At 52.2% G+C, this 21,683-nt stretch overlaps 9 protein-coding genes and 1 non-coding gene across 10 annotated transcripts; 7 read left to right on the top strand and 3 right to left on the bottom strand.

The window, feature by feature from the left end:
* Window positions 1-1,647: 1,647 nt before the first annotated feature.
* On the top strand, window positions 1,648-2,596 carry LDX57_004280 (acyl-CoA thioesterase; the record flags this gene model as incomplete). Its single annotated transcript, XM_046085939.1, has 2 exons — window positions 1,648-1,728; window positions 1,802-2,596. The coding sequence occupies 2 exons, from the start codon at window positions 1,648-1,650 to the stop codon at window positions 2,594-2,596; spliced, it is 876 nt and encodes a 291-aa protein (XP_045941902.1).
* A 350-nt stretch (window positions 2,597-2,946) lies between these two features.
* LDX57_004279 (bZIP transcription factor) lies at window positions 2,947-4,729 on the top strand (the record flags this gene model as incomplete). The annotated part of the gene is made up of 4 exons (XM_046085938.1): window positions 2,947-3,195; window positions 3,403-4,471; window positions 4,526-4,579; window positions 4,629-4,729. The coding sequence occupies 4 exons, from the start codon at window positions 2,947-2,949 to the stop codon at window positions 4,727-4,729; spliced, it is 1,473 nt and encodes a 490-aa protein (XP_045941901.1).
* A 975-nt stretch (window positions 4,730-5,704) lies between these two features.
* Window positions 5,705-7,641, bottom strand: LDX57_004278 (putative amino acid permease; the record flags this gene model as incomplete). Its single annotated transcript, XM_046085937.1, has 4 exons — window positions 5,705-5,934; window positions 6,015-6,595; window positions 6,677-6,876; window positions 7,021-7,641. The coding sequence occupies 4 exons, from the start codon at window positions 7,639-7,641 to the stop codon at window positions 5,705-5,707; spliced, it is 1,632 nt and encodes a 543-aa protein (XP_045941900.1).
* A 594-nt stretch (window positions 7,642-8,235) lies between these two features.
* LDX57_004277 (uncharacterized protein) lies at window positions 8,236-9,568 on the top strand. Its single transcript, XM_046085936.1, has one exon. It carries the CDS (start codon window positions 8,280-8,282, stop codon window positions 9,480-9,482), a length of 1,203 nt encoding a protein of 400 aa, XP_045941899.1. The 5' UTR covers window positions 8,236-8,279; the 3' UTR covers window positions 9,483-9,568.
* Window positions 9,569-10,086: 518 nt separating this feature from the next.
* LDX57_004276 (uncharacterized protein) lies at window positions 10,087-10,710 on the top strand (the record flags this gene model as incomplete). Its single annotated transcript, XM_046085935.1, is given in 2 exon segments — window positions 10,087-10,094; window positions 10,107-10,710. The coding sequence occupies 2 exon segments, from the start codon at window positions 10,087-10,089 to the stop codon at window positions 10,708-10,710; spliced, it is 612 nt and encodes a 203-aa protein (XP_045941898.1).
* A 127-nt stretch (window positions 10,711-10,837) lies between these two features.
* On the top strand, window positions 10,838-11,563 carry LDX57_004275 (uncharacterized protein; the record flags this gene model as incomplete). Its single annotated transcript, XM_046085934.1, has 1 exon — window positions 10,838-11,563. One exon carries the CDS (start codon window positions 10,838-10,840, stop codon window positions 11,561-11,563), a length of 726 nt encoding a protein of 241 aa, XP_045941897.1.
* A 151-nt stretch (window positions 11,564-11,714) lies between these two features.
* On the bottom strand, window positions 11,715-11,785 carry LDX57_004274. Its single transcript has one exon. It is a non-coding gene; the product is annotated as a tRNA-Gly (tRNA).
* Window positions 11,786-11,964: 179 nt separating this feature from the next.
* On the bottom strand, window positions 11,965-13,472 carry LDX57_004273 (uncharacterized protein). The gene has a single exon (XM_046085933.1). It carries the CDS (start codon window positions 13,407-13,409, stop codon window positions 12,093-12,095), a length of 1,317 nt encoding a protein of 438 aa, XP_045941896.1. The 5' UTR covers window positions 13,410-13,472; the 3' UTR covers window positions 11,965-12,092.
* Window positions 13,473-14,903: 1,431 nt separating this feature from the next.
* Window positions 14,904-16,820, top strand: LDX57_004272 (GMC family oxidoreductase; the record flags this gene model as incomplete). The annotated part of the gene is made up of 1 exon (XM_046085932.1): window positions 14,904-16,820. The coding sequence occupies one exon, from the start codon at window positions 14,904-14,906 to the stop codon at window positions 16,818-16,820; it is 1,917 nt and encodes a 638-aa protein (XP_045941895.1).
* Window positions 16,821-20,433: 3,613 nt separating this feature from the next.
* Window positions 20,434-21,525, top strand: LDX57_004271 (uncharacterized protein; the record flags this gene model as incomplete). The annotated part of the gene is made up of 1 exon (XM_046085931.1): window positions 20,434-21,525. One exon carries the CDS (start codon window positions 20,434-20,436, stop codon window positions 21,523-21,525), a length of 1,092 nt encoding a protein of 363 aa, XP_045941894.1.
* Between the last annotated feature and the right edge of the window lie 158 nt (window positions 21,526-21,683).

The following is a 21,683-nucleotide window of genomic DNA, read 5'->3' as shown; positions in this document are numbered from 1 at the left end:
AAGGTGCTGCATACACAATCACTGCGTGTAATTTCCGAGGTCGAGTTCGGGCGGTTTCCGATTGCCTTGATATCACCGATCACTCTTGAGGTTGGCCCATGTCGCCCGGGTCTCGATATCAAGGATACCCAAGCCCCAACGTCATTTGACGCAGCTCAGCCTCAAACATGACAATTCATTATTCCGAACTCTATCCCGCGCTTTCCATTGACTTCCAACGTGATCCGGAATCAGACCATCCATCGGACATCCACTTGTCTGCGCCTATTGTTCTCCCAAAAATCATCCCGCCAAAGGAACGCAAATACCGGGCATGCGAATACCATCGCCGGCTTCTCTGCTTTCTTGGCACGCTAACCCGGCACAGCACGGGTAGATGTCACTACTAGCAAAGCACGCCTGGCCCTCGGTGGAACATTGACCTTGATCTCTCGATTGTAACGCTGTGGCCAGACAGAGTAGAAGCGAGACGACTAGGAACCGCATAATATCTCTGTATGCGATGCATGTTAGTAGAAAGTCTGGAATATAAGTAGTTAAAACATACAGATGAGGTTGCGACGTCGCGGGATAGATAGAATTTCGGTATTGGAGAACTAGATGCCACGTCCAGTCAAGGGAGAAAGACCAATATTATAACTTCCAGATCGTGCATACCTGATGACATGTGTGGAATGTCGTCAGGGCTTTGAGGGTCTTGGTCATTCCAGTTTCGTTTCACAATGAGAATGAGATGGGAGGCGCAAATATTTTAGTGACATGATTAGGTTGTGTGATAATGAGCAAGGGTGTCTTTAAATTTGGGGTTGGTTGCTTTGTTGCGTTCTTGCTTGTAATGATTCCCGTTAAGACAATCGAATTAGTGAACCAAATCAACGTGTCAGTCTATAGTTTATATGATACCAATTTTATCTATTTAGAATGGGAAAAATAATAGGAGAGAGATTCAGCTCTGAATAGGCCCGGCTTTGTTTGCTAGCGATTCTTCTGATTCCTCTTCTCGTTTCTTCCGTCCTGCCCGAAATCATAAATTGTTGATGATGAGCCAAACTATCGCCTTTGAATTCGCAGTTTAGCAAGAAATGATGGAATCGGAATATTGGTTCCACGGCACCAAACGCTTCCATTGCCATTTTGGATGAGATCTGTAGAATGTCGGAAGATAGTTGGGGCTCAACTAGATCAAATGATCAGAGTGGGGATTATAATATCAGACGCCGACATCAGATCCACACGATTGTAAGCAGCGGCGCATCAACTGGGCTTGCTGAAAGACTAGATCGATATCTCTATATTATCCAAAAATAATTTACTGGATGCACGTACATGTAAGATAACATATAGACTAGTCTAGACGCTTTAACACGGACCAGCAACACGGTTCTCTGATACCGAGGCTGAATACACCGTCGCTACAACCAGCCCTAACATGAACGCTTCTAGAAGGCAGAGAAGAGTGGACTTGGCTTCTCCACAGGTTTCATACATCTGAATCTCCCAACCAGTCCTGACCCGCCGCAGGGTCTATCTCAACAAATGATAACCGGCAGGATATGAAGTAGATAAATAGTCCGAGTCCTAACTCGATCACCACTATGAAAGAAGAATCACATAGTATCAAAAAGAATCCCTTCTGGAACAGAGAAAATGTTAGCCTTCCTCGCTGACAACTGGATCCCGATCCTCCTCCTGATCCTCACATACAAGAACCTCCCCTTCGTGTGGCTTGTACGTCCATCCATATCCCATACTCCTCCACCCCTTCCCAACCCCTATCAATCTCACAATCTCTCAATCCTAGATCCGTTTCCTCCGCACCCTGACCACCCGCATCCTCATCTCGCCAATCCGCAACCACCACCTCCACCCAACCCACCTCTTCCTCCCCGCCATCCACCGCACCCGCTCCCCAGCCTCCGAATGCGACTACAACATCCACAAGTCCAACTCAACATACTTCACGGACCTAGATATCTCACGCGGAAACCTCAATCTGCTGCTTTTCAGCCAAGGATTGTCGTTTCGTCCCTCGCGGCGCCACGCCGTCATGATTTTAAGTGGCGTGCAGTGCGTGTTTCGGCGCGAGATTAAGCCGTATCAGGGGTATGAGGTTTGGTCCAGGGTTATGAGCTGGGATGAGAAATGGGTGTATATTGTTTCGCATTTTGTGGAGAGGGGGGTGTTTAGGGTTGGTGGGAGGGTTTTGCAACGGACTTTTTCTTCTACTTCTTCTATGACTACACCTTCATCCGCACCGAAATCTAGATCTGTGGGGGAATGTGAAAGAGATGAGATTGGAGGCAAGGAAGACGCACAGAAAAAAGTCTTCGCGTCTGCGGTCTCGAGATACGTTTTCAAGCAGGCTAGGAGGACGTTTCCGCCGCGGGAGATGCTGGTCAAGTGTGGGCTTTTACCGAATTCTGGGGATTTAGAAGAAGACGAGGGCATGGAAGAGATGTTGAAGGGGATCGAACAGCGCCGAAAGAGAGATTTGGAGGCGGCGCAGTTGAAGATGGGCTGGGATGCGGTGCATAATTCGTTTGATCCGGACGTGAGTCGCGTTTTGGGGAGGTATACGGATCTGTTGTGGCGGTGATTACTCTGAACTACTCTGTACAGCTTTTTCTTTGTGAGACTTAGATTAAAGTAGCGTCTACCTGAACGGTGAGATCTTGATTATCGACAAGAGAAGAGATGATGTTGAGCAGACAAACCCACCGAATAAAATTTAGGTCGACCCACTTGGTTGGCCCCAACGATTAAAGTCTCCAGTCGTGCCGAGGCCGATTCCGTGGATTACAATATCTTCCTGATAAAATCATCATCTTGCATTTTTCTTCTTCTTGACTCAACAACCATAACTACGCCGGATACTCTACACGTTATACACCCCGTCACAATAACCGAGCTCCTTCTGGCCAAGAAATCAGTCGGCATCGCCTAGTCATGGCCCCGTCGGATACGCAGAATCTCCACGATATCCTGTCCGCCCGCCACTTCGCCCTGGCCGATCACGATGCCGATGTCGACGTCCCCACCATCACGGTGACTCCTGCGGTGATTTCACAGCCATTACCAGTAGAGGATAACGATGCTCTTGAGTCCGAGCTGCATGAACAGGACATGAATGGGCCACGGGTTCGAAAAGCCGGACGGCCGCGTCTTGACAAGGCCGGGGGAGCGCTTCTATCGGAGGTATGCATCACTTACTACATCCAACCGTTCTATCTCTTTAAGATTGTTTAATGTTTTCTTCTACCCACTCGAGCCTGTTTATTTATGTATTATGACTGTCTCGGCTATGCACGGCCTCGAGATCGAGTTCGAATTGAACCCATCATCCACTCCCTTGCGAATATAGATTTCAACATATTAAAATGTCTATGAACTAACCTCAAACAGGATCGACGAAAGCAAGTCCGTCGCGCCCAGCGAACCTACCGTCTCAAGAAGGAGGCCACGCTACAGCAAACCAAACAGCGCGTGGTCGATCTCGAACAGAAGCTAGAGCGCGTGTCCTCGTCCTTCGCAGACATGATGCAAGAACTAGACCCCGGTGTCAAGGAGACAAGCCCCGCGCTAGTGCGGAGACTGGATGCTATCTATGCACTGTTAGCTGATGGATCGGACGAGGGCATGTCAGTCTCGAGGGGAAGATCGGAAAGTAGCAGGAGTGTTGACGATGCTTGCTCGCTTGCCCGGAGTCCGAGCCAGAGCCAGACCTATCGTGCAGACACTACTATAACCCACCTCCAGACGTCCTCACATTCTCATCTTCATCCCCATCCCAGTCCCTATACCATCCCTTCCTCCCTCCTTCCCCCCCTCACCTCCTCCAGCTCCTCACACCACGAACGCACATTCACCCGCCACCTGCACCGTCTCAGCCTCGAATACGCCTTCCACCTCTTCAGCGATGCAAGCTCGCCCCCACTCAAGATATACCAAGTATTCCGCCTCGTGCCCTGCATCCGCGACAAAAGTAAAATGGACCCGTACTTTCGCCGTCTGGTCAGTGCAAGCATCGACGAGCCGCTCGAGCTACATACCCTACCGTTTTACTGTGTCGGAGGCGCGGGGACCCATTATCCCGCGTTGGATCGGTCAGGGAGGGCGGTTTATCCGGAGAATCGGAGGCTGCCGAGACGGGTGTTGGGGGGTTTGTCGGTTGATGATGGGGTGGGTTTGGCGAGAAAAGGGGCTGGTGGTGGTAAAAGAAGAAGAGACGGGGGTAAGGATGAAGAGGGAGAGGAGAGATGGCTCCAGGCGTATGGGCTTGGAGGAGCCTGGTTTGACTGTCGAGACGTGGAGGGGTATTTGAAGGAGATGGGGGTAATGTTGGACGGGGGGTTGTTTCCGGAGGTGAGGTCTGAGAGGACAGCGGGGGAGGGGAATGATAGCGATGCGGCGGAGCAGTTGCAAGCGTCGCTTTTGAATTCGGTTCAGACGGGGAGTGTGAGGGATGTGGACGGTATGTATTCTCTTTGATATCTGGTGTTCTGACGAGGCTGACTGACGAGGTTAGAATTCTCATCCAAGCGAGGTCAGCGCATTCTGGACATCGATTCGTTCCTTTCAAGTGAGTGTTACCTACCCTACTATCTTTTAAGTGATTCTAACCAGTGCAGAACTTCTTCGTGGTCTTGTCATTCTCGGTCGTGCACCTGGATTCCGCCGGAATGATGTTGTTTCGGCGTTTCATTCAGCATTATCCCCTCGGACTGTTTAGCTCATAAACTAAGCGTGTAGATCATGTACAGTACTCACTACACAGCCATATTAATCGTCCAAACATAAATCGACGTCTTATTATTCACGGGCAGAAACACGACTCATCCTCAAAAGTAACACAACAGACAAATGCCTCAAAGTTTACTAAATCTCCAAACCCAACTGACAGGTCAGCGCCAACACAAAAGACCGATCCGCCGCCCCTCAAAACAATGATTTTCAGAGGTCTGTCGGCGTCGAGGAGCTTGTAGGATTAGAGGAGCTCGTCGATCGTCGTTGAACGTGACGGGCAGGGCTGGGGTCGGGGTGGGAGAGGTTGGTGGGACATGGTTGATTTTGATGGCTTTGATGGGTTGGGGGGAGGTGAATCTGGTGAATCTTCCATATTTCTTACTGCTCTTGGGATTAGATTTAACTTGAGTTGTGGATTGAGTTGTGGATAGGGTATGAGTAACGTTGGACTGTAGAGAACGATAGAGGGAAATAGTTCTCTGAACATAACTCAAAGGGCTAATCAGTCCCAAGTCTATAATGCTACCATGCTCAAATCTGGACAAAGTACTTCAATCATGACCAGAACGCCATCGTAATCCAGTCACGCAGGGCATGTTCTGGATATGGCGCTCAGTACCATGGATGGACCCGTATAAAGTCTATCCTCGGCATCAACATGTGACCGCCTCGTAAGCTGTAGTAATCATATCACTTGATTATATTCAAAGATCCATATCGTATATACATGCATCAAGATCATGACGTTTTCCACCGAGACTCATGATTTTCGGGTATAAACATAGGCATATCTTTAGGTATGGGTTTGGTATGGGTATATCCTTCGCATCAGGCCCATTATGCACAAAGCACAGAGCAACAACTCCGATGTACAAAGTAAACTGCCCTTTTTCATGTTTCCACTCGACAGCCCGCACCAGAATGGCCACTGGCCAGACACAATCTGACGATGCATACTCCACTATTTCATCTTCGCAACATTGTGGGTCTGCACCGACGGGGCCCGGACAGCTTCCGGCTCCACGCCTTCCGTCGGCGGCCCGACGTAGTTCTTGTGGCCCCAGACCCAGTACCACACGGCCGCGATAGCCACGTAGCCCACAAATACGACAGACGCGTAGTTCATCGTGTCAACGGTGACGTCTTTGAACGTGGGCATGGAGAAGAGGGGAATGGCCAGGAGGGTCCACGCTAGATTATGGTTAGATTTGGACGTGAAAAACTGCAGAAAGACAGAGTGGAACAGAACGGGGGATGACAAGAAGACGTACAGATAGCAACGACGTTACAAAACGTGCCGAGAATACCCATATTGAAGCTCCCATGTTGAATATCAGCTCTCCGTCGAAGAATCAACGACACAGCGACCGGACACGCATAGCTCAACGTAAGCAGGATGACACCGACACCCGAGAACGCGCTAAACGCAGCACTAGATCCGAAGTAGATCAAACCCAGGAGGATCTCAACCACCATGCCCAGCATCATCGCGTTCAACGGGATATCCAGACGCTGGTTGACCGTCTTCCACCACTTTGAGCCGGGGATGGCGCCGTCGCGCGAGAACGCCCACGTGCAACGCGACGTGGCCGTCACGCAGCCCACACCGCAGATGATGCCCAGCACGAGCAGCGGGATCAGCAGACAGAATGCGCCGACGGAGCTGCCCGTCGCGGCCTTGAGGGTCGGAGGCACGGGTTGGCCCGAGGCCAGGTTCGCCAGGTAGGTGAGGTCCGGGAGCACGAAGCAGAGCGGGATCAGGAGCACGAGGCCGGCGAAGAGGTTGATGACGATGGTTCCTACCATGGCTTTGGGGACTTGGATCGCGGGTTCGCGAACCTCCTCACACATCCTATGGGGTGGTTTAGTAAGATTCTATATGCAGATGTCGCGTTGGAGAAGATAGAGAGAGAGAAAGAAAAGAAAGATTTACGAGATGATCATGCCGGTGGCCGAGGTGGCGTACGCAGCATGCAACAGACCGATGCAGAACGACCATCCTGCAGGCCACCCAGCTTGCGGTTCAAAGTGAGTAAAGACCCAGTTGGCCGAACGACGGCCTTCGCGGGCCAGGACCAAGATGCACACGACGATGACGATCAAACCGGCCAAGGTCCAGAAAATGGCAAATTGCTATAGACGCGATGGGAGTGATTAGTAGAGGCGCAATGGGGATACAAACAGAAGAAACGGGAATGTCGCTTGGGGAGTCTGTTTCTGGTCTTATTTCTTTTCGCATGGGACAGAAAGATAGGATAGGATAGGATCAATGGTTACCTCTAACAAGGGAAGCCATCTATTTCCAAAAGCCGGGATCGCGTGGCAGAGTAGGGTGATGGCCAGGAAGATGAGGTAGGTGTGCCAGGCCTCGAAGTCGTCGGTGATACCCACGCCGGGGGACTTTTCAAAGACGTTCAAGCTAGCCACGAAGAACAAGGTAGTGCCGAAGTTGACGGCCAGGGTGATCATGACATTGCCCGCCACATAGGCCCAGCCGCAGATCCACGAGGTAATGCGACGGCACCAGACGGGAGACAGCACGAACGTCTGATAGTACACACCCCCGGCGGTGGGATAGACCGAGGTGATTTCTGCAAGGGAGACGGCGACGCATAGGATGATCAGGGAGACGGCGACCCAGCCCCAAATGATGTCGACGGGACCGCCCCCGGCCAGGGGATACGTTAGGGTGGTGGAGAGACCGTAGGGCACGGAGGACAGGATAAAGCACATAAACACCACATGCCAGGTGGACCGGTTGCGCGACAGTTCGGGCACATATCCCAGCCCTTCGAGGTTTTCATCTGCGGTGGACTTGTCGAACTTGCGTCCTTCCTCGGTGCTGGCACCAATCAGGACGGTGTTCCCTAGGGGATCGTCCTGACGCGAGGAGGACATGCTGATGGTCGCAAGGGGAAATAGGCGCTCTTGGTCTGAGTCGGATGGAGTCTGGACTTTCGGTTTCGCTTCAGGCTGTTTGCTATTACGACTACTGCAGAGTCAGAGCGGGGGGGGGGGAATGAGGGGTCAGTATCGTTCTAGGATCGACTAATATCGACGGACCATGGCGTGTGGTAAGGGGAAAAATTAGGAAAAATTGGAAAAATTTTCAGAAAAACGTGGGAGCAAACGAAAAAGGAAAGGAAAAAGAAAAAAACGAGGAAGCAGGTGGGAAAAGGAGGGAAAAGCGTCAGCCGCGTGTCATCAGGATTTGGCGGACTAGAGAGAAGACGGTTAGAAGACGAGGGAATGCGATGCTGTCATTTGCCATCATGCAACCATCTTGCCCTTTGCGACTGCTGATTCGTCCGATGGGGCGTCCCGTGTGGCTTGGCTGCCTGTTTGGGTTTAGCGCAGACCGCTTGCATCGACGCCCTCGTTGCTTTTGATTGGTGGACGTTGGATTGCCATAGATGGGGATGACTAAGACATGGACTGACGGTGTATACCTCCAGAATATCTGCACACATTTGCATAGAGTTCGTGGTTCTCTCCCGATTGTCTTCTTCTCTACATCCGCGCCCATTGCTCCAATCATGTCTGACTCCGTCTGGCTGTTCGGTCCGACCTCCCACACAGTCTACCTCGACTCGGACGGGGAACTGTACGGCGATCCGCTGTCCGGGACAGTCCACGTCTCCTGCGAGATCTCCTCGCTACAGTCCCTACAAATTGCTCTCGTCCGGACTGTTCGACTCCGTACAAATGCATCCATATCATCTAGAAAGAACTCTCTCAAATCCCGTCTGTCATGGCGGAAATCTACACCCATCCCCAACACGCTACCCACGTCATCCTCGTTTGTGCAAGACGTCATCCGGTGCAACCTGTCAACCACCCCGAGCTCGTCGACTATCCATCCCGACGGCATTGTCACCCACGACTTCGACTTTTGTCTCGCCTCCCCCGTTCACACCCCGGAGACCATCCCGTCTGGCACGCTCGAAGTCTCCTACGAATTGCTCGCTTCGGCCACTCTACAGAATGACGACATCCTCACCAACTCTCAACCCGTGCAGCTCATCTGTCGCCGCTTTCCCGATCCCTGGGACATTGCGACGCATTCACGTAGCTTCCCAGGCTCTACAATGAAGGCCGAGTTTACCGTCTCGCCTCAACTAGCCGGATCGGGCCAATGCACCCGCTACTCGACCGATATTCAATTGCGAAACATTGCCACGCCTGGTACCAGACAGTCTGAACTGACACTCCTCGTCGTGGAGGTTCTATCATGGCATCTTGATGAGATCATCACCTGGGACGCCAAAAACTCCGAACCCACCACGACGCACCGCCAGACTCTAGCTCGCGGGACTAAGAAGGGCCGCTGGACAGCTCTCCGAAAGGCACGAGCTCCGTTGTCTGAACAACTCATCAAAGACATGAATATTGCCATTCCGTTGGAAATTAGCATTCCGAAAGACGTCAAGGCGATCAACGATCTCGACATTGACGCCAGCACATCCGGTTCTAACGCTCCGTCTCTTACCGTCCGGCACCAGTTGATGGTCGAGATGGTCACGGGCACAGAGACCGTCAGTCGTGATAACGGATCTCTCGTAGCGCGACGAAACTCCGTCCGAGGCTTTGGGGCTACGATTCCAGTGCCGTTACATTCGTATGCGAACACGACCGACGTGATGAGGATGCTGGAGGGGGCAGATTTTGGTCTGCTACCAGGCTACGAGAACGTGGCGATAGCACCGCCAGAGTATAGGGAGGTGGTTGGGCCGGTATAGAGCAGATATGGGTCTAAATACTTAGTAAATAGTAATGTTTATGTATCTAATAGTACGAATTATGAAGAAAAAGTTGGTTTCTACTCAGACAAATTCATTGCCCACTGTGTATTCAATTTCAACCTTGGCGGCAAAGCTTGACTGCTTGTGCGATCATCGCAGTGCAAGGATTTTCCAATCTTCAAATTGTATCAAGCTGCAAGCACCGCACAAGTGGCTCCACTTACACCTTATTCTTCCATCGACCTGCCCGAACGAGTCGTGAACGATCTCCACCGTCGGTAAATCCGAAAAGGCAGCCAAGACACTAGCGTCCCACGATGACATCCGGGGCCAGACTCGTCAGGAACGCTTTCTTCCTTCCCTAATTCCACCCCTCGCTCGCATAACATGGTATCAGCCAAGCTATGCATACCTTTCCCTACATGAGATGGCCGATACCAGCTGCCACTCGTGTCGTCGGCGGCGGGTCAAATGTGACCGGGCCTTGCCTGCGTGCCACAAATGTGCCCTAGCCGGCGTTGAGTGCCTCGGCTACGGCCGTCTGATCCTCTGGAACAAAGGGATCGCCAGCCGGGGGAAGATGATGGGCAAGACGTTTGATATGTCCCTGTCACCGCACAGCACGGCCAAGCCGTCGTCTCAAATCAGTAACACTAGCACATCTCAGTTCGGTATCTGTTCACCCCTAGTAGACCCTCTTTTCCAGGACCTCGGGCCGCGAGATGCGCGATACATCTACCATTTCGACCAGGTTTTCTGCAAGGAGATCGTCATCTATGATATCCGCGATCAGAATCCCGTTCGTCAGTTGCTGGCTTATCTGGGCGCGTATCCCATGCTGCGCGAGGTGTTTGTCGCCACCTCCGCTTGCCATTTGTATTACCTGTCGCCGGTGCATGCGCGCTCGGAAACCGTCTATCGCGATGCATTGGTCGCCAAGCAGAAGGCCTTGCGTCTTTTGAACCAGGCCATATCGGACCTCGCCTCTGCTGATATCGACCTTATCGTCGCGGCTATCCTCGTCCTCATGTATCTCGAGTTCATCGACTCCGGGACCGACGTCTGGCGCATTCATCTCGAGGGCGCAAAGCGTCTGATTAACTGTCTCCGACGGCAGACGGGGTCGTCAGCTATCTCATTCCCTGCACGGGTTCTTCGTCGATGGCTCATCTCGGAATTATTGGTGTACTTCTCCTCTACCACTCAACCGTTCAATTGTCCATGATCCACCATTATATAATCCGCATAACTAACTCGAAGGCAGATTCGACATCATCGGCAGCACCATCTCCAAATCAATCCCCCTGACGCCCTCCATCTACGGCATCGAAGACGGCTTCGACCTCAGCGCCATGCTCGCCACCGCCGAGACGAACAACTTCGCCTCCTGTCCCGCCCAGCTCATGCAATGTATCCTGACCCTGGTGCAGTTGTCTGAGGTGTCGCCTCCCGCATACACGCATGAACACGAGTCCACCGTCGCAGGGGTCCTCGACACCGTACGGTCATTCAACCCATTCGAATGGGCCCTTTCCATGCAGAGCCTTTCGCCCTGCGCGGACCTTCACCAAAGGACGTGGGTTGCGAGCGCCTATCAAGCAGCGATCGCATTGTATGCACCGAGGCTGGTAACATCCTCAACTAACCGCCATAGTCAACACGTGGGTGACTTCTCACCCGCCGAGCAAAACCAAACCCAGATCCAAAGCTACGATGAACCCGAAAGAGAACATCTTGTCAACACTATCGTCACCCAACTCTCCCAACTCGACCCCGACAGCGGTCTCTTCAAATCCAGCATCTGGCCGTCTTTCATCGCCGGCGCGGAAGCCACCAGACCCGAGCATCGGAACTGGGCGTTACGGCATCTGGCTGCGGTGTCCAAGGCCCTGCCGTATAAGACATCGACATTTGCGATGGATGTGCTAGTTTTGATTTGGAGGGGGATGGATGGGGAAGATGAGGGTGAGGGTAGGGGCGAGGGTGACGGTGTGAGGGAGGGATTGGGAAAGGGGAGTCAAAGAAAAGGGTGGATTGAAATGACGAGGAGTTTGGGGGCAGATTTCTTTGTGGCGTAGATTTAATGGGGTATTGGATGATAGTTTATGAACTGCATTTAACTGGATCGGGGGTAACTCTGCATATAAAATTGTTTATGGTGTTGCTTAGTATACCGATATGGCTTGACGGCGGGCAGGAGCGGGACAAAAATTGAGGAAACAAAAAGAATGCATCATCCGTGAATCGAACACGGGCCTCGTCGATGGCAACGACGAATTCTACCACTAGACCAATGATGCTAGTTGATATTATTGTGCTTGAATTAATGCTCTACGACTCTGCGTGCACAACCTCCTCTACATTCAATATCATCGGCTCAGTTACAGACCAGAAGAATCACAAAGATATGGTAGATATCCATGCATGTCAGTTAACTCTCTACGATTAGTATATTAGCGACTCACTTTCTCATTAAATTGTACTATTAATTGGTTGCCCATATGCATTTCAACATCAGAATCCCGCACAACAGCCTTGTTCATCCCGAATATATAAATGTGCCGATAAGACCTCCCTCCCCCCAGGACACTTTCCCAGGTCATTCTCTCATATATCAGCGTCAGTATCATCCAAAGCCTGAACCATCTTTGCCCATTCCCCAAACCCATACGCCCCCGGCACCTCCCCATCAAACAAACTCGCCATAACCACTCGATCCTCCTGCTCCCCCCTCCACGGCTCCCTCCCATGCTGCGCAATCACATTATCAAAGACCAACACATCGCCCTCCTCCCACGTATGCAACACACGGATCTCATCCGTGATCTCCGCCAACCGCTCCAGATACTCCTCCGGAATGGCCGTCCCGTCACCATATCTCTGCTGCGCCGCATTGCCTCGTCCATTGACCTTCGCATTGCGATGATACGCCGCCAGGCCCGTGAACAGCGACGGCAAGTTCGTCCCCACCTGCGTGCGGATAGCTGGTAATCGATGCGTCAGGACTAGAGTGTTCTGGTCTCTCCATTCAAACGTGGTATGTTCCCCGCGTCCGTACCGCGCGATCTGCGCTTCGATCTTCCCCCGCCGAGTCTCCTCATCATCGCTGTCGAGGATATGTTTCCCAAATGCCTGCCTCAGCGTCGCGCCGCCTTTATACGGAGCATCGACCGTGTATGTCACGGTACTCAGAATGCCCTTTTCAGCCAGGTCCGTAACAAAGGATGGGAGATCTTGTTGCACGCGCTGAAAGAGTTCCAACGACGAGGAAATAGGCGTTTCCCCGCCCCTGCCGGCGCCTAGGGCACGGTGGCCATAGAAGAAGATATATTCAGGCGCGTGCGGCACCTGGGGCGATTCATTGTGATTGTAGATGAGAATTTCCTTAGGGGATTCGTTGGCGGGGGCGACGTTGGGCGCGAGGACGGGGCGGTCGACCACGATGCCGATGATCTCGTGTGGGCGGTAGCCGAAGGCGTGTGCGAAATTGCTGAAGTCGGAGGCGTTGTGGATGGGGAGACCGCGGAAGAGGAGCGTGCCGTGGCGGGAGAGGTATTTTGTGAAGAATTGGTTGTCGCGTTGGAGGGTTTGGATGTCGTGGATGATTGTGTCGAGGGTGAGGGAGTTTGGGTTTGCGGAGTGGGTTGGGCGGAGAGATAGTGGGATTGCGGTGTTGGGGGGATGTGGGGGACCGAGGATGCGTTGGTTTGTGGAGGGAAGAATGAAGGATTCGAGGGTGAAATTGGGAGTTGGGATTTGAATTAGGGTGGCCATGATGGTGATGTTGTTTGTTATCGGTAGATGGAGGATGGACGACGGAGGAGGGATGATATCAGAGCCCCTCTTTATCTTTGCGATCTCCTCATCCCCGCCAAGATTGCGAATCAGCCTGTCAGGGTTGCATCGTAGGAGTAGCACTATCATTGTCCTACATGGAGATAAATGACCGTCATGGGAGAGGCGAGGGATGCCCGTGATCGGACGAGCCCTAAAGAGATTATAGCATGGAGGGTCGCATCCTGCAGAGCAATACCCACAGAATCGCTCATACTCATTTACTGAAGTCTTCGTATGCTTTAATGCAATCGCTCTCTCTCGAGTACAACACAAAATCCACGGACCATCAAAAATCGCTGGTCAAAATGTTCAATGTCACCAGTGCTTGAATGGTTTTCGACTCCATGGCACATGTTGCTTATTTTCTCGGATTCTTTTTTCTTTTCGCATTAAATATGTGTCTTCTGAAGAGTTAGTTGGACTGGTATACTACTTCATGCCATCAGAACCAAACAATCTAACGAGTATCGCGTTATAGTACTTGGTCGTGTTTCTGCTATCAAAATGACAGCATTAGCTACATAGGCTGCCCGACTCTAGCTCGCTGAGAAGGATGTGCAGTGAATTTACTCAACACTAGCTATTCTTTCAGCTTCTATTGTGTACACTTCGTACAGAATCCAGCATCTCAAAATGACGTCGATTGTATTTATTTGATGCGCAGGGTTGTGCAGCACAGGGTGCTCCTAATTATCCATCTGATCTCGTTCTTCACAAGCTCTATCTAGCGCATGTTTTGCCAGTCTCTTCTACCTGCCGTCTCTTTGACTTGAGGTGGTTGCTTAGACAACAAAGAACACAAGTCTTTAAGATCATTTGCTGAGACAAGTGTGAAGTTGAAATTACATTAGAGCCAATTCGCCGAGAGACTGATGATTGACTAGACTGTGGAGCTGAGCCCAAGTAGAACACACACAATTTCCCGTCAAGAGAATGCACTCCCGCAATGGGATTTAGGAGTCATTGATTTGGGTATGTGAAAGAGAGTACTATGAGATACTGCACTCCGGGTTTGCCCCATGTAAAATTCTCAACCATACCGGGATGTGCCTGAGAGGCCTCCTAACTGGATGGCCGAACGCGAGACTCGAATTGGAAAGAGTCAAGATAACAAACCAGAGCCTCGGCATTTCTCTTGAAAGCTGATCACCCTGAAGATGTGCTCCAGAGAAGCTAATGCACCCCTCTTTGCCGAGGCACACGCTAATTAAAAAGAGTCACCAGATTTCCCTCCACTTACAAGGGAGATCGGCGCCCCAAAAGGGGAAGAGGTGAAGGCATGCAGATCCCCACTTACATTCCCGCCTTCAGCTGTGAGTTAGAGCCTTGCCAGCCGAACGTGGGACAACACCTGATTGGTACGTGGCCTTGTTTCTCTCCTGAGAACCTGAATACGAGATGCACGAATAGATTAAGGGGATCATGTTGGCTTCACCAGGCATAGGTCTATGTGAGAGGGGCTCTTCTCTCCTAACAGCGCTGGATCTACTCCTTGCAGTAGTCGGCCCCTATGGACATAAAAAGGATGATGGCCCGTGCCGTTTGGGCCAGTCACCCCTATCATCCCTTCGTACCACAACCATGTTTCCACCCTTGGTTGCCCTTTTAGGGCTGTTATCGCTGGCATCTGCTGTCAACCTCACGGGTTATGAGTATATTGTGGTCGGGTCTGGCGCTGGAGGTGGACCCTTGGCCGCGCGACTTGCCCTCGCAGGCCATAAAACGCTCCTGATCGAGGCTGGTGACGACCAGGGCGACAGTTACAATTACACTGTTCCCGCCTTCTCGGCTAAGTCGTCCGAAGATGAAGCGTTGGCGTGGAACTTCTTCGTGCGTCACTATGCCGACGACGAGCAGCAGGCTCGCGATCCTAAAACCACCTACACCACCCCTGGCGGTGGCGAGTATACCGGTTTGAATCCCCCCGAAGGCTCGTCTATCAAAGGCACGCTGTACCCTCGCGCTGGTACTCTCGGCGGTTGCACTGCTCACAATGCCCTCATCACGATATATCCATTCCGATCTGACTTTGATTCCATCGCATCTCTAACTGGCGACTCCTCGTGGTCCGCGGACAACATGCGTAAATACTATAAACGCCTCGAGAATGCCGGATACGTGCTTCCTCTCACCCCCGGCCATGGCTACGACGGATGGCTGCACACCGACGTCGCGCCGATTAGTCTCGTGCTGCAAGATCCGCAGCTCATCAGTCTAATCCTCGGCGGTGCTTTCGCCATCGGAAACCTCACCAATACGGTGATCAACCTGGCCACGCTCATCGCCGGCGACGCCAACAAGGACTCTGCCGCCCGTGACACCAAATCGGGATACTACCAGGTGCCCATCGCCACCGAAGACGCGCATCGCAACGGTCCGCGCGAGTTCCTGCGCGCCGTACACGATGCCACCACCCTGACCGGCGCCAAAAAGTACCCCCTGGACATCCGCACTAACTGCTTCGTCACCAAAGTCGTCTTAGACTCATCCACGCCCCCGCGCGCCACCGGTGTCGAATTCCTCGACGGCCAATACCTTTACCGTGCCAGCCCTCGCTCCTCGCCATCGAATACCGGCACGCCCGGCTCCGCCAGCGCATCCCGCGAAGTCATCGTCGCCGGCGGCGTGTACAACTCCCCCCAACTGCTCAAGCTCAGCGGCATCGGCCCGAAAGACGAGCTCGAATCCCACAACATCCCGGTCTTAGTCGACCTCCCTGGCGTCGGCACCAACCTACAAGACCACTACGAAGTCGCCGTCCAAGGCCACGCCCCCAAAGACTACAGCGTGCTCAAGGGCTGCACCTTCGCCGACTCCCCAGCCGACGACCCCTGTCTCGCGCGCTGGGCTAACCCCATTCTCGGAAACCACGGCACATACGCCACCGCCGGCTCCGGGGCCACGATATACCACACCAGTCGCGCAGCAGAAACCTCGGACTTCGATCTGTACGTGTTCGGCGCGCCTGCTGACTTCCACGGCTATTTCCCGGGCTACGCCGCGGGAGCCGTCGCGCGACATGACTGGTTCACCTGGACGGTGTTGAAAGCCCATCCGCGCAACACGGCGGGAACCGTGAAACTCGTATCCTCGGACCCACTGGACGTCCCAGCCATCTCGTTCAATTACTTCGAAACTGGCGCCGACGCCGACCTCGACGCTATCGCCGAGGGCGTGGATCTAGCGCGCGACGCATTCCGTCGTCAACTCTTACCCATTGAAGAGGTTTTGCCGGGCGAGGGCGTCAAGTCACGAGACCAGATCCGGCAGCATGCGAGGGACACGGCGTGGGGTCATCATGCGTCGTGTACATGTCCGATTGGGGCGGATGATGACCCGATGGCGGTCCTGGACTCGAAGTTTCGGGTGCGAGGGGTAAAGGGGCTGAGGGTTGTTGATGCGTCGGTTTATCCCAGAATACCGGGCACGTTTACGGCGTTGTCGACGTATATGGTTGCAGAGAAGGCGGCGGAGATAATTTTGGAAGGATTGGAGTAAGGGATGTTGGGGAAAGGAGATGAAATCCTGCGTGAAGGAAGTACGTAGCCATAATTTTATGTGACTGGGAAAAGCAGAGGGGGAGGTATATATGCTACTATACCCACCTGTTTTCTACATTATCGTATAATTCCTGTTGTAGACATCACCACCGCTTTACTGAGGGTGCTCAGTGCCTCAAAGTGTGTCATTCTATTTCAGCAAGGGCCGACATACCAAGCCTTCGATACAATAAATTGCAGTTGAAGTGTAGACAGTTATCTTGAATAGGTTCTCGCAAAATTGGTAGCTGTAGCATAGCACATCTCTTTCGCGATTTAAACTGATACTCTTGGCCAGCTATTCCTCGAAATGACTCGCAACATGGTGCGCCACAGCGGCTTCATCACCCTCAAACTCCGTGCACACAGGGCATTTTACTGTGGCTGTTGCTTGAGCAGGAACACTCGCATCTATAGATCCATCCTCTCTCTCTTCTTCACCCGTACTTTGCCCCGGTTGACTCTTTTTACCCCGCTTCTTCCCCTTAGCGGGACGTATATACATATCCAAATTAAGAGGCTCTGATGAAGGCTCTTCAGGCCCATCAAGCCGCATATCACGCGCGTTAAACCGATTCCGCCTCCCACTTGGATCACCCCCCTGGGTTCTCAATTGCATACCGTGCTCGTCCTCCTGGACGCTCCCTTCCTGTGTCGGCTCACCGCTCCGAAGACTCTGCACTCTTCCGACGCGCCCATCAGTGAGACGCACTTTCACGCCTCGTGGGTGATCGCCCCGTGTGAGTACTTCACTCACTGCACCTGATACTGTACGCCCTGTGGGCTGGTCGGCCTTGAGGACAATGTTGACGGCTGTGCCGGGGTTGATGGATCTTGAGGGGGGGACGCGTGGGTGAGAGGGGCGCGATCCGCTATGTCCGCCACCACCAGGCCCGCCCCTTCGTTTTTGACGGTTCATTCTTGAAGCTTCTGGGGGGTAAAGTATAGAATATGTTTAAATCATGAGCGTTGGCGTATTGCGAGACGGCGCGGAATGAGATGAGGTTTTTGAAAACGTGTGTCGTGTGGGTCGACGGCGCGTCGGGATCTCAACTTGGGAGATATGCTTCTCATTCCTAATGTGGTTTAGTGTGTCATCTGATTTACACGGTAGATGGGCTCTCTTGCAGCTACACTGTATCTTTAGGAATTTCAGCATCCTTCTCATCTTCATCGCACCGCGATCCTAACATTTCTCGCTCAAGGCACTCAGCCTTCCGACCACTCCGTGCTCAGTGATCGCCTTGGGCCGCTCAGGGTGAGCAGTAGAACGGACAGGGAAAGCTGTTGGCCTGGCTAGAAAATGAAGTACGTATCCAACGTTTTAAATGCAGAAAGAGAATTGAGATAGGAGGACATATTCTAAAGAATACTCAATAGGCAATGCGTGTATGAGGATGCTCATAAAGATTCATCACCTAGATAGTGGTGAACCTAACCGCGCAAATTGAACAATGTCGTGGCATTATGATGGCCAATACTGTCACTTTGAGAATAAGTACTTATCCATACTATAAGGATAGCCCAGTCAGCCTCAGTCTAACGTTAAGAAAATCCAGCCGCTTTCAGACTCCTAGAATCAAAGTTCTAATCTAAAGCACCGGTGCCGGATCACGGCGTCTAAGACGCCCAAAAGAGCCAAGATTGCCTTACGGCGCTTGATTCATGGCCTTGTCTTCTATAATCAAAAAAATTCATGTCTGGTAACTAAGTCGATTGAGTTATCTAATGATTAGTCTAGTGGCGCACGGTGATTTCGCTAGACTGAGTGAATAGGAAAATACCCATGGGGTGGGTTCTATTCTATAGGGCATTTGCCATTTTGCCAATTGTATTTTACTGTTTGCGTCCCGGCCAGGCTTCCTTTGATTATACTGTATGGTGTAACTGAGAGAGTCCTTGAATTGTGTAACCTTCCCCTGTTTTTTTAGTTGCACTGGGGCTGAGACGTAGGTTGGGGCTCAGATGTCTTGTTTGATGACGAAGATTGAATTCAAAACGTAAAGTAACACGACATGTTGTCATAATGGATGTAAATGCCCATAAGAGTCGGTACAAGAGATACAGAAGAAAGTAGCAAGAGATAAGCATTGTGAGATAACAAACCATCACGTCGCGTAGTCCATACATGGATATACACACCCGTTCCCAGAGAAAATCATATGCCGTGTCCAGGGGCCTCTCGTAGACCGGAAGCTCGGCCGAGTTCACTCTGGAATGATGTGTATAGGGATTCTGATAGGCTGGGGCCTCGACGGGAGCCTGGGGTGGAGGCGGAAGCTGAGTTTTGTACGGATACTGGGTTTGTGAGACCTGAAAACACACAACGCGCGAAGTGGTTAGAGTTGTGTGGGATGGGTTAGAAGGGGTGAAAGCTCACCTCCATTGGCTGCTTGTTTCGCTTCGACCGTCGCCACATGAAACAGAGTAACACAAGGAGAATGACGGCTATGCCGCCTAGGGATAAGCCCACCCCCAGGCCGATCGTGAGCGCTTTTGTATTGGCGTGGCTGCCTCCTAAGGCTGATTCGGAAGGCGTCGGCAGAGCATGTGCTGGCGTTGAGCGTGACGGCCGAACTGACGAGATCCGAGTACCCAGGGAGGAAATCGTCGATGTCTTGGGTGCTAATGCCTGTCGTGCACAGGAGGGCCCATCAGCGCAGCAGTACGTATCCGCGGAGCACCGGAAGATGCTATTGTGGACATGGTCACCTGGATAGGGAGGTTACTCAAGGCGTCCGGGAACGAGGAGACAGTGACACAAGGCATACGGAAAAAGCAGTAGCCTGGACAGGCCGGAGAGTTCCAGGTTTTGTCGGTGCAGCTGCCTATCACAAAGTATTCGCCCTAGGTGCTCCGCCACAGCACAAGGAGACTGGTTCTGGGGGAAACAGGGTTGGTCATTGAGGGCAAGATCGCCATTGGACTTGTAAGATTTGGCGGTCGCAGGCACTGAGGAGCAGATTGTGCACAAGATGAGTCGCAAGGCAGCAAACTTGCGTGAACAGGGGTAGTGTGACACTTTCATGGTAGTTAGTAAATCTGGAACGACGAGGCCAGGGGAGAGAAATCAGGCAGGAAAACAAAAGATACTAATCTCCGGCAGCGCGCTTGTAGATCTAATTATAAGTAGCAGAGCAGAGCAAGCTCTGATCAGGACAGCAGACCCTGACTGTGGCAAGGAAAAATGGCTTAGTATATTGTTTAGGCCAGCTCCCAACTGCGTAGGCTGTATAGACTAAGCGCCGCCAAGGCTCTTCTTCAGAGGGACATTTGGGGATGAACCAGTCCACATTCCACGGCTCTCAGCCAGGGTCCGATGCCCACTATTGGCTGGCCCACTTCGGCGTAGGCATCGGTTGCATCGAGAACAAAGAAATGCCAGAAGCGCCCTTGCGCTCTGGACCTGCGCCCATCTCCCCCCAAAAGTATCCGTCGTCGTATCTCCCAGCCATATTTTCCTCTACATTCCTCCAACCACCAAGTCAGACAACATGAATTCATTCATGGACCTGCCTTGCAATTTTTCTTCTCACCTGCAATAGTGAGACGCAGTCATGCAGCACTCAATCATGAAGCATCGCACGGCTGTTTCGTTGCTCATCCCTACTATCTTCCTGCTCATCACCTGGTACTCCATCCACCTGTCCCAACGTCGAGACCACCCAGTCCTGTGGCGAACCTGGGCAGATGCGTCGCCTACTTGGCCAGATAAAGTCGAAGCTCTATCCAGTCCGATTCCCACTCCTCGTCCCTCTCCCGTCCCATCCGCTGCACCCCTCTGGGAGGGCAAGAATGCCTCCAAGACGCTAGTGGTCGCCAAACTGCAAGAAGACGACACCTCCTGGGTCGACAAGGTCGTACAGGAAGATTCCGATCTTACCAGCGCCGTCTACACCGTCAACAACCACACCGCCGCGTTGACGGTGCCCACCAACAAAGGCCACGAGGTGATGGTGTACCTGACGTACATCATCGATCACTACCACGCCCTGAATGACGTCACCATGTTTATGCACGCCCACCAGATTACCTGGCACAACAACGACTTTCTCGACTCGGACTCCGCTAAGATGGTGCGGCGGTTGAAGAGCAATCATGTTATTCGCAACGGGTACATGAACATGCGATGTCATCACGAACCGGGCTGCCCCGACCACATCCACCCACCTGTGGACAACCAGACCGATGATATCAATATCCCCGAGGCCGCTGTGCTTGGGAATTCCTGGCGCGAGTTGTTCCCCAACGACCCGGTCCCACATGTGTTGTCGCAGCCATGCTGTGCGCAATTCGCAGTCAGCTCGGAACAGATTCGACGGATCCCGCGAAAACGGTACATCGACTATCGCGAATGGCTGCTCCACACCGAGTTAGATGATCGCTTGTCCGGTCGGGTCTGGGAATATGTCTGGCAGTGGCTGTTTACTGGCCACGGGGAGTTTTGTCCTGCGGAAACAACCTGTTACTGTGAAGGATATGGACTGTGCTTTGACCCTACCGAGTACGATCTCTACTTCAAGAACCGGGCAGAATTTCGCAAGCTGGAGGGAGAGGTGAAGGACATGGATGAATCAAATGAGAAGATGGGTGATTTGAAACGACAAATCGAGGAACTGCGTCATGAAATGGACAGTTTCAAAGCGAAAGTGAAGGCACAATGACCTCTGTTACGGATCTTGGGTTAGTTTGGAATCTCATAGGCGTTCGGTATTGTTTTGGATGGGAGGTACTTCGATTCTACTGTCCTGGAGACAGGTTTGTATCATAATTCTTTGGAATGTACGCAACGAAATAACTTGGTTAGCGACTTATTCTTATC

This window comes from Aspergillus melleus, assembly GCF_016097325.1.
Source record: "Aspergillus melleus strain CBS 546.65 chromosome Unknown contig2, whole genome shotgun sequence".
NCBI lineage: Eukaryota > Fungi > Ascomycota > Eurotiomycetes > Eurotiales > Aspergillaceae > Aspergillus > Aspergillus melleus.
This window is presented reverse-complemented; position numbering and strand designations above follow the sequence as displayed.